Source organism: Alosa pseudoharengus, unplaced genomic scaffold (assembly GCF_046254945.1).
Source record: "Alosa pseudoharengus isolate Yale_2024_CS ecotype anadromous, Long Island Sound unplaced genomic scaffold, YU_APseudo_1.1 YU_APseudo_1.1_scf_5, whole genome shotgun sequence".
NCBI classification, from domain to species: domain Eukaryota; kingdom Metazoa; phylum Chordata; class Actinopteri; order Clupeiformes; family Clupeidae; genus Alosa; species Alosa pseudoharengus.
In genome coordinates, this window is record NW_027468837.1 from 29106454 (window position 1) to 29117186 (window position 10733).

The 10733-nt window shown below is 45.2% G+C and overlaps 1 protein-coding gene across 1 annotated transcript in view; it reads left to right on the forward strand.

Annotated features, from left to right (window-relative positions):
• The first annotated feature begins 384 nt into the window (after positions 1-384).
• The window catches only part of mybphb (myosin binding protein Hb), an 18043-nt gene continuing 7694 nt past the window's right edge, over positions 385-10733 (forward strand). The window contains exons 1-13 of the mRNA XM_076269210.1: positions 385-531; positions 1478-1552; positions 2190-2255; positions 2526-2615; positions 2991-3068; positions 3350-3467; positions 3920-3985; positions 4266-4328; positions 4702-4764; positions 5061-5195; positions 6837-7004; positions 10169-10257; positions 10712-10733. The exon at positions 10712-10733 is cut by the window's right edge and continues 174 nt beyond it. Of these exons, the coding sequence (XP_076125325.1) occupies positions 385-531; positions 1478-1552; positions 2190-2255; positions 2526-2615; positions 2991-3068; positions 3350-3467; positions 3920-3985; positions 4266-4328; positions 4702-4764; positions 5061-5195; positions 6837-7004; positions 10169-10257; positions 10712-10733 (1180 nt within the window). The remainder of the gene's footprint in view (positions 532-1477; positions 1553-2189; positions 2256-2525; positions 2616-2990; positions 3069-3349; positions 3468-3919; positions 3986-4265; positions 4329-4701; positions 4765-5060; positions 5196-6836; positions 7005-10168; positions 10258-10711) is intronic.

Consider the following 10733-nt stretch of genomic DNA (forward strand, 5'->3'; position numbering starts at 1 on the left):
ATTGATTCTGCATGCAATATCAGGCTATGTAAGCTCTGTCAGAAGTAGTACATGATCATATAGTATTCCCAAATAGTCTAATATATCTGTCTATCTATCTGTTGTTTTTATTCGGCCTATATTTTTGAAACGCGTCTTTTCAGAGCTGTAGGCTACATGCGGAAACTCCAGCCGGGTTGTCTAGAGTGCTATTAGTGCAGAACTGTAGGTTGTCATGCCGCCCAGTGCTGTGTGGCCTTATCCTGGCAGTGGATACCTGACACTTACGAGGGGTGGAGTTCGTGTCTATGGGCTACACATCGCTGCCCTTTAAATCTCCTGTCACCCCTCGAGTGGCCGCAGTCAACGGATTTTGTGGCGAGAGGGATTTCTAAATCGGACAAAATGCCAGCCAAGCCAGCCCCTATCAAGAAGGCGGCCAAGCCTAAGGAAAAGCCAGCAGAGCCAGAACCGGCACCCGCTGAGCCCGCACCAGCCGAGGCCCCTGCTGAAGCTCCCCCCGCAGAGGCTGCTCCTCCAGCTGAAGGTAGTGTTCGGTGTAGCGCGCCTCAGGGGATATCCAGCGACCTTTTTCAAATAACTACCGAATGGCGCCACATTTTCAGTCAAAGGGAAAAAATTATCCATTCCCTGTAGATATAGCCCATATCCAGTATGGCATATGGACTCGACAGTCTTTTTGTTTAAATAATTAACATCTTTCAAAGGATATGCATCCAGTTCCCAACTTAAGTAAAGAAGCAGCTGAAGACACCTATCATACATCTGAAGTATTCCACTTCCAACAGAATTCCAACAGAAACCTCCTCTTTTTATAGTAACCGGCATGGTCGCTACCTACCACAACACATCTTTTACGCATAGAGAAGGCTTTTGGCACCATTGCAAAAGCCATGAAGTTTGGTCGGTAAACCGGTGCTGCACAAGTGCGGTGGCACTGAACTTTTTACTTCTGCGTGAATGAATGTGCGCCAAGTGAATGAATGCGCCTGTGTTTCACTGTACTCTGAGACACTGACCGACACTAATTCGAGCCGTGTTCTATCACTGTCTCTCTAAATCTACCAGAAATAAGACGACTTTACATTGCGCACCCTGCTTTTTACTGATCGTCTCATGCAATGTTGCCTTTTAATCTAGGCCTACAGCATTATCCCCAATGCTTCGGTTGACCCTAGCATGTTACCATCGTTAAGGCTTTTACTGACCGGCTTTCAGAAAATAATGTCACCATATTGTAGTATAATGTGTACTGTACTCTGAGAACAACCCAGTTTCATTCATTTGATGCATAATTATTGCTTGCACCTACGAAGCTGACGCGAATACTGACTGCGCTTGGTTGAGCCAGACATAAAAATGTCTAGCACGTTCTCTGGTTCCAGGTGTCCAGCTTATTAGATCCTCTAAGGCTGTCACACTAACCCTGCCTCGCCTCTTCAGGACTAACCCCCTTCTGTATAACCTCTAACGCCAGCCGCAGCAGCCGAGGAAGCCCCTGCTCCCGCTCCTGAAGCGCCTGCAGAAGCGCCGGCCGCACCCGAGGCCGAGGGTAACAAAATTGACTCACCACTAATGACTTACTAGCCTACTAGGGCTGCTATCGATTCATCATTAGTTCTTTGTTGTTTACTAGTACACTAAATGAACCACCAACGTTTTTGGTCATTGGTTTATGGGTTTGTGTAAGTTTTAAGGAAACACTGAGAAACACTGATCAACATTTTTCACCATTACTGATATGTTTAGCCTGACATAGCAAGATTCGGGCTGGCTTCCAGGCTAAACAACTAGGCTAATCATCAATTATTCCCATACAATACTCAACATATTAATCCACTGTGGAAATATTAGTTAGTTGCAGCCTTATTTAAAACTATCACATTCAGCTTGTACTAGTGACATACATAGGCTCTAACCATTATGCTCTAACCATTATGCTTATACAGTATATGTGATTTGCCAATTGCTTTCAAACAATGCCTTACCAAAACCACTTGCCATTTCTAATAGGCTACTACAGCTTTTCGCATTTACAAAAACACAGTATTTTCCCTGGCTTAACCTATGCCTATGCACTCTGCTGTAGGCCAACTCTTCAATAATTTATTTTGCAGCAGCAATTATTGGCTTGCTTTATGCTTTATACGCCTAACCCTGTTAACCTTTAACACTACCCGCTCCCGCAGCCGAGGAAGCTCCTGCTCCCGCTCCTGAAGAGCCCGCTGAAGCTCCGGCTGAGGCCGCGCCCGAGGGTAACAAAATAGATTAACTACTAATGGCCTATTGCAACAGTTTTGCTACTACCATTCTATAGTGTAACAATATGGAAGCGCATTACGTTACTGCAGTACTGATAGTGCAATACAATCCTTATTGCTTCAGATGCCTCTCTGTTGCGTGATAAAATTGCCCAACTGTAGCCTATTTGTCTAACACAACAGCTATTAAAAACTCACAGTGCGGCCTCTAGCTTCTTGCCTTACCTGCTTTTTGAGCCTAACCTTGATAACCTTTAACACTAGCTGCTCCCGCAGCCGAGGAAGCTCCTGCTCCCGCTCCTGAAGCGCCTGCAGAAGCGCCCGCTGAGGCGCCAGCAGAAGCACCTGCCGAGGGTAACAACAATACTCACCACTAATGGCATACTACAGCAATCTTTTTGTAATGCTACAACCATGCTACAATATAGTCTAGTGTGATACTATGTTACTGCAAAACTAATGACATACAAGAGCATTACTGTTCATGATGCCATAGGCCTAGCTAGAGTATTAGGCCCTACTACAACTATACATTTCTAACACTGCAGTCATAGGTAGAAAAGTCTAGCTTCAGAAAATAAGTCCTGCCATGTATTGGTTCTACCTGTGCACGACTTCATTAATCTATTCACTCTGCTAAAGGCCAACTCACGATTATTTCTTTCACAGCTGTAGCTGTGGTTTGCCTTACTTGCTGCTTGTGCTAACCCTGTTAACCTTTAACACTAGCCGCCCCTGCAGCCGAGGAGGCCCCTGCTGCTGCTCCTGAAGCGCCCGCTGAAGCGCCTGCTGACGCGCCGGCCGAGGGTAACAGAGAAGTCTCAGCACTAATGACATACTACAACAACTCACTGTTTCTATCAGTCACCTGTACAGTTCAAATATCCAAGGATAAACAGCACAATTACTGGCAACACAACAAGCACTCTCTCACTACTGCTAATGCTACAACAGTTCTCTTGGGTATAGTCTCAAAAGGATATAACAGTATAGCAGCATGACTAATGGTAATGGACCTACTTCAACTGCTCACCATGCCTAACATTACTGCCCTGCTGTAGCTCTTGATTATATGACACCATATCTAGATCTTCTGCGCTCTCCTGCAATTTGTGCCCTTCACTAATGCCACCCGTTTAACACCAGCTGCTCCAGCTGCCGAGGAGGCCGCCGCCGCACCTGCTGCGCCAGAGGCACCTGCCGAGGGTAAACTCACCTGGATCAGTTTCTGTCCTCATCACCTGTGATGATCGTCCAAACTGTTTCAAACCAACAGCAAAGTCAGCGGTGTTCACTTGAACTACACTTGATAAAGATCCTGTCCAATTGCAGCTAGTTGTACTATTCCAAAAACATGGACAGATTCCATGATATAAAAGCTTGGCAAACTCTACTGTTTGATGTGTATTGGGCCAAAAAAGTATACCTCTAGTTCAATTTGTTGGCACTGCTAAAATGAGCAACACCGACGACTTTGCTGAGGCCTATAATATACAACCAACCGTTTTGGCCAGATTGCTTTATGGGTACAGCTAAATCTTCTATTCTGGTCGCAAAACTTTCTGCAGTAATACTTAGTAGCAAAGCAAAGCATTGCATAGCCTAAATGACCATTCTACTCTTTATTAACTATTGCTGTTGTTAACATCTAACGCTAGCCGCCGCTCCAGCCGCTGAGGAAGCTGCTGCTGATGCTGCGCCCGCAGCCGAAGCCCCCGCTGACGGTAACGACCACACGCCAACCTCACCTGGTTCCTGACTCCCTCTCTCACCAATTCTCCAGATCCACTCTTGATTCATGATACCACTAAAAACAACTGCGCTAACTTCTTTTCCATAGCATAGTCAACAGCCACAATCCTAATTTTATTTCATGGTACAGTCAACATAGCTGTGATCCTCCTATCTTCATTTCATGGTATATTCAACAGCCATGATGAACTTTCAGGATGAACTCAGGCATTGGCCACTGCTAATAACCACTATCTAACATTTTAATACCAGCTGCCGCTGCTCCTGCTGAAGGAGAAGCTCCTGCCCCAGCTGAAGGAGAAGCTCCTGCCGAGGGTAAAGCACCATCACAGACCACACATGTTGACATATGCACTAGGCTACCAGTCTTATTCTACTCTGACCTACTGACAACATAGTTTATAGTGCTTGGAGCTAAACTTCTGCTGTAGACAGACGGTGGGTAACCGTGGCTTCAGAATGTAAAAGTCCTACCATATATTGATTTTGCACTTCACTCCATACCATAACCATAATTAACTCATCTACCTGGCTGAAAAGCTGTCCACATTAGAATCAGTTGGTTTAAAGAACACATTCAATGTTTGGCTAGAGATAGATGTGTTGTAGACATACAGTATATCCTCAAAAGACCAATATTGCGCCTGCCTCCACTAACTTTCACCACCCGCCTACTTGTGGAATCCAGGTGAAGCCGCCCCTGCTGAACCTGTTGAGGAAGTCAAGGCCCCCACACCACCTCCTCCCCCAGGTAACACATCCATCACACTTGTATGTCTGTCTGTCTTTCTGTCTTGAACTTGTTATGAGTGGTCCAATCTTTTGACCTCCTTTGACCTCATTAACAACCCAGATGATCAAATAACACTGTAGAAATACTGTATATAATGATTATTTATGTTGCACTGTGTATTCTGTGTGTGTGTAGAATACTTGGGTAATATGTTGTAATATAGGTGTAATAAAAGCTTTTTTCGTTATCCATTCATCATCCATTCATTGTGTGTGTATTTGGTGAGATTGTTGTCTTCTCTGCACCCTTGCCAGAGCCCACCAGTGAGCCCCTTGAGCTGGGTGTGGAGGATGTCACCGACACCACGGTCATCATCAGCTGGAGACCTCCCGCCACCGTTGGAAAGGACGGTCTGGACGGTTACACCATTGAGATCGCCAAGGAAGGAAGTAAGTCCACATCGTACCACCATACCCACCCCCAGGCACGTCCAGTTCACAGTTAAGAGTGTTGAATGGTGTGTTGGAGACAGAAGTAAACAGGCCAACTCAGAGTCGAAATTACCAGGTCCTATTAGGAAAAAGTACTCTGGAACGCTACTCAAAGTCAGAGTTCCTACTTGTACACTATTTGTAAACGACCTCTGACTTTAGAGTTGTCTGGAACACAGCATATGGTTGAGTCTGCAAGAGCAAGGCATTAGACGTTCATGCATTTGGATTATTTTGAATGTTACAGACATGTTCATATTATATGCTGTATATATGAGTCCTTTCTAAAGAGACAATTTGGCAGGCAACCATCTATCTAGATCTTCACACATTTGAATAAGATTGACCAAAGCAAACACAGCAGTTACCAGAATGCTCAGTGACTGAATGAAATTCACCAAAAGCACCGTCTCACTGGTGACTATACACGGTTTTGAGAGACCTCAGCAGCTACTTAACAAAGTGATAGGTTTCAGCATGGCCCAGCATAGTTCGCATGATCTGAATTCGGAGTGTATGCTCAACCTTAGCTACTGCCAGCCCAAACGTTTAACAAGGACAGGTTCTTGCTCCTGCTTCCAATGATATCCTCATCTTTAAATACCGCCACACGATACCAGCGTTGGTCCCTAATTTAAACACAGGGAATTGTAAATTACGCTTTTATTGACTGGTCAAGTCTATCAGTGGCAGCTGTTCCCCATGCGTCACCCGTAGATTTATCCTCCACCTATTTATGTCCCTATAAGGTTACAAGGGTTTCAGCCTGGGCCTCAGTTTGAGTCTGGACGAGTGTCCAGTTTTCTCTGGGCCAAGAAGAAATGCTGTAGAAAGGAACATATGCTTATCTCAAGTTACTTGATTAACTCTGCATCAATCCTGGCAGGATGGACAGGAGAACTTTTATATAGTCACTCCGTCAGCAATCATCAGCCCTGACGCATTTTCTTCTGTCCTGTTCCCATAGAGAAACCCAACTCTATCAGTTTTTTTCTTCATTTTGATTATCAACATGAACTAAATTCATCCAAAGGCTTTACTTCTGATATAACTAAATGTTGTTATTTAAACGTCTTTAGTAAACATTTACATTACTAATTCAAATGTGTGTTTATCTAAAGTATCTTAAGTTATCCATATGAGTTTTTATCAGTATTGGGGCTCCTTGGCTGGGGTCAGCCATGATGGTGTTAGCACCTGTCTTAGCCAGTGTAGATACAGGAACACTTATGCTAATTGTGGTAGAGTGGTGGAACAGCAAAATATAACAATGTAAAATACTTTAACAAGGGATGTGAAGGGATTTGAAATTATCTTCAATGTCATTAATTACTGTTTAATGAAAGTCTGTTGCTGTGATATTATCATAATAATAATAAAAGGTATGTTCATGCTAAGTGTTAATTAATAGTGCATAGATGAGTTAATATATGTTTCTATTTGAGTACCATGACTGTGCTGATGACTTTATAAACTGAAAACTCAGACAGTCATGACTTTGGCTGTAATCCACTGTGTTGTTGTTGTTGGGCCTTGCTAGGTGTAAAGGTCCAGGCATTCTGCTAAACTTGTGTTATCCCCCCCCTTCCCCCCCCCCAGCTGACGATTGGAAGGCCGCAAACGAAGAGCTCACCATCTCCTGCCGCTATGTCATCAAGAACCAGACCACCGGCGACCGCCTGAACATCCGCGTTGTCGCCATGAACCCCGGCGGTCGCAGCCCCCCCGCTGTCCTCCCCGAATCGGTCCTGGTGAAGGAGGTCGGTGGTAAGTCATGACGTCACGTCGCCACCACACACTCACGGTCGCACTCACAGTCAGGAAACCAATGACCGGCTTAAAGCGCCCGGCCGGTCACTAGGCAACTGGTCACTGGCAACCGTGGCTTCCTGATCCTGACCACGTATCTCCATGCTGCACCTCTGTGTTCACTGCAGGGCCTCTTGCACACTGCACGCTGCTTACAAGGCCCTGTACACAACAGCCCCTGCCTACTGCTGGCATTCATGCCTACTGTAGAAATAGCCCCCCTGCTTAAGATCAGAGGCCGCCAGGGACGGCTCAGATGTCCCCTGGCCTCAGATGTCCCACGTCTCTGGTCTTCCCCTGGGCAAGGACTGGGTCCCCCATGACAACAAGAGGAGCCAGCGGAGAGAGCTTCTCCTTTACCGCTGTCCCTGCCAAGCTGACAGAGAGATAAATCCACCTGACACTCTGCTGGCCCGGTGTTCAGCTGTAGCGAGGTGTTCCCTTTCAGGCATGCAGGTCCTCACTGGAGTGAACGCCAGGGCCAAATGTGGAATGTCTGTCTGCAGGGCCCAAAGAGATCGCATCGTCAAGATGTATTGCCTGGATAATATCGGATGACTGAGGAAAATGGCATGTGTCATGTTCCAGTTATAAACCCCCCCCAAAAGTGATATTTTCAATATGAACTTGGTGATTGTTTGCACTAAGTTAAGTTGCAAAACTACAGCCATATATGTCAATGACAGCACACTTCAATGAAATTTAGTTGTTCAGTAACATCATCTGTGTTTAAAAAAAGGTCGCCTTTTTAACCTCTAAATCTTTTGACTGCAACATCTACTTCAACACTAAATGCTGGTTTTAAAATTATTAATGTTATCATGACTTCAAATGTAGGTGGCCTTTGTGAGACTGACCTGTGAAGCAGACAAACCAAGTGATTATCACGGTGGAACTCAGAGGATTCTATTACCAGTTGTTGCATAGATGCCATGTTAATTCATGCACTGTGTTTCATATCTTGACGTCAATGAGGATCTAAAGAAAGAATGAGATGGGATGAAATGTGATGGAAAGTTCATAGGAGCGTAACTTGAGTCCAATCGACCAAATTGGACGTGAGGCCGTGGTGCAGGAAACTTCTCCAACTCAACTCTCCAGAAACAGTGTATGTCTACATGCAAGGAGGCCTCTTATGAAATATTTCCTCACAGGATAACAGCAGTCTGACACATAAATCCTTGGAAAATCGCTGGGAAGCACTAAGCACTATCTATTAACACGGATTACATTGTGGACTTTTAGCATGGCTTCTGAGGCATTGGCAAAATCCAGCACTGGAGTGGTGTCAAGCTGGCCTCTCAGCGAGCGATGGTGACAAGTGTGAATGGCTGGGGGCGGGGATGGGGGGGGGGGGGGGGGGGGGGAATTCCCGTGTGTTCACGCAGTGCACCAGGGGCCCAAAGGGACAATCTCGGGTTTCCCCCCGAGCCTCCAGCACCTTCCATGCACCACTCTGTTTGTCTAAAAACATGCCGCGGATTTCTGCCCAGCTCTTCTTCTCTGGACGCTGAGGCTCTCGTCCTCCGCGTGGAGTCATGCCAGGTCACCTGGACAGCAGCTGAGCCCTGGGTCGTGCCGGAGCTGGGCCGGATGTAGCTCGGATGCGACATGGAGGTGGCTCGCTGCTGTTAGAAACTTAGAAACCTTTGGTGTTTCTTGGACTGTGGTCATGTTGGAAGAAATCTTAAATGTCCTGATGTGCCACCCTCTGAAGGAATTTGATTTTTTTGTGAAAATACTTTAAGGGTGTTTGACTGGCCTTCAATCTACCGGTTGACAAAAAAACAGGACTCCCTGTGAGAAAATGAATTTATTCAGAGACTGCACACCCTCTCAGAATAAACTCCTAAACTCCTCTAGGAGGACGACGATGTTCGAGATGTACAACGGCTGCAGCTATAATTGTTGCTTATCTGAAGCCAACTGTAATCTCGTTTTCATGGAAGTGGAAATTGAATTGAATCCTTCAGAGGGGCTGTCAAATTAGTGCTCCACAGTCTGCACTTTCAGAGTGGTGTATTTCTTAATGCCTGATACAGCTGGATAAAATAACTTTCCATGAACGGGACACCATTTGTTATATGTGTTTTTAAGCGGTTATTATTGTAATTAGTCGCTCATTGAGAGTTTGTCAAGTGATAATTCAGTTGATCACTGTTAACCCCTCTGAACCCAGTCAATCTTTCTGTCCCTCTTCACTTCCATGGCCAGCTGCTGGTGTGTGTGTGTGTGGGTGGGGCGGGGGGGGGGGGGTGTAGAGATACAGATATAGATAGAGATATACAGGATGCCTCATTCCACATGAAATGTAACCCAAGATCTCCATCATATGCTACTAGTTGGAGTGGTGGTGGTTGTGTGTGTGTGTGTGTGTGTGTGTGTGTGTGTGTGTGTGTGTGTGTAAGATACAGTGGGGCTATTTCGGGCCATGCCATGCCCAGCAGGTGTGCTCCCTTCAGGCACATTGGTGGGAATACTGCAGAGCCATTATATAAGCTTATGTGAACACTCATTTGAAGAGGTGAATTATGGCACTCGACATAACTTTGATGTTCATAGACTACTCCTTTAATCCCTAAATACCACAGAAGCCTCATGTTGGATTATCACGGAAATTCTCTGCTCTGTGGAACAACTTTGCCCTTGCTAGCACAGCTTGGGTTAGCTGTACTTGGGTGGTCCTGGTGGTTTTCCATACAGTATTAAGGTCAAGCTGAGGACCTGTTGAGTGGAGGGTGGAATTACCAGCTTGATGTGACGGCTGTGGTCACTGTGCGTGCACAGAGTGTTTGGATCATACGATAGCTCACTATCAAGTCAAGTGTAAAAAGTTGTTGGGACACTTGGGGGTAATGGTGCAGTTCACCTGATATGCTGGTGTTTCTTATTCTCTCGTTAACCTAAATAATTCCACAAACAGCCAAACACTTGCCATTTTTCTCTCTTTCCAGTATTACCAGATATGTAGCTGACATTGGCGCTGCTATCAGCTGTATAGTTTCAATATCTTGCTTGGATTTGCACACTTATTCATTCAGGCTCCTCAGACCTTTAGTATCTCAAAGTGATTGGCGTGAACTGTAATGCACAGATGATGAGATGGCTCTTTGTCTCCGCAGAGCGTCCCAAGATCCGCCTGCCCCGTTTCCTGAGGCAGAGGTACGTGAAGGGCGTCGGCGACAAGATCAACATCGTCATCCCCTTCGTTGTACGTGAGCCTCTCCTGAGCACTCTCCCACAACACGTCTGAAGTGCCCATGAATATTAACACTGACTGCCATAATACTTAAGCGCACAATTCAAGTTTTTAAAAAAAACCTCAACAACCACGGTAGCATTTTATGAAAATAAAAGAAACCAGATGTTCTTTCATTCATTTAATTTAATTCCATTCATTCAATGTTATGATGTTCTTTCATTGATTTTTACTATTAGTGTCCTTGAACTTTCATCCTTTTGCCTTGGCAATTTCTTCATATCTTGTTTTATTACCTCTAGCCTGTCATGACATTTAATAGTTATTACTGTAATACAGATCAGTTGATTTACTACAGTAGAGTATCAACAGTCATTCTTTTAGCTCAGGAGTTTTGAGTCAGAAACAATGTAGAGTCAGCTGCTGTCTGGCGAGACTTTCCTAAGAGCCAATGTCCCCCATGCAGGGCAAACCTGCACCTGCCGTGA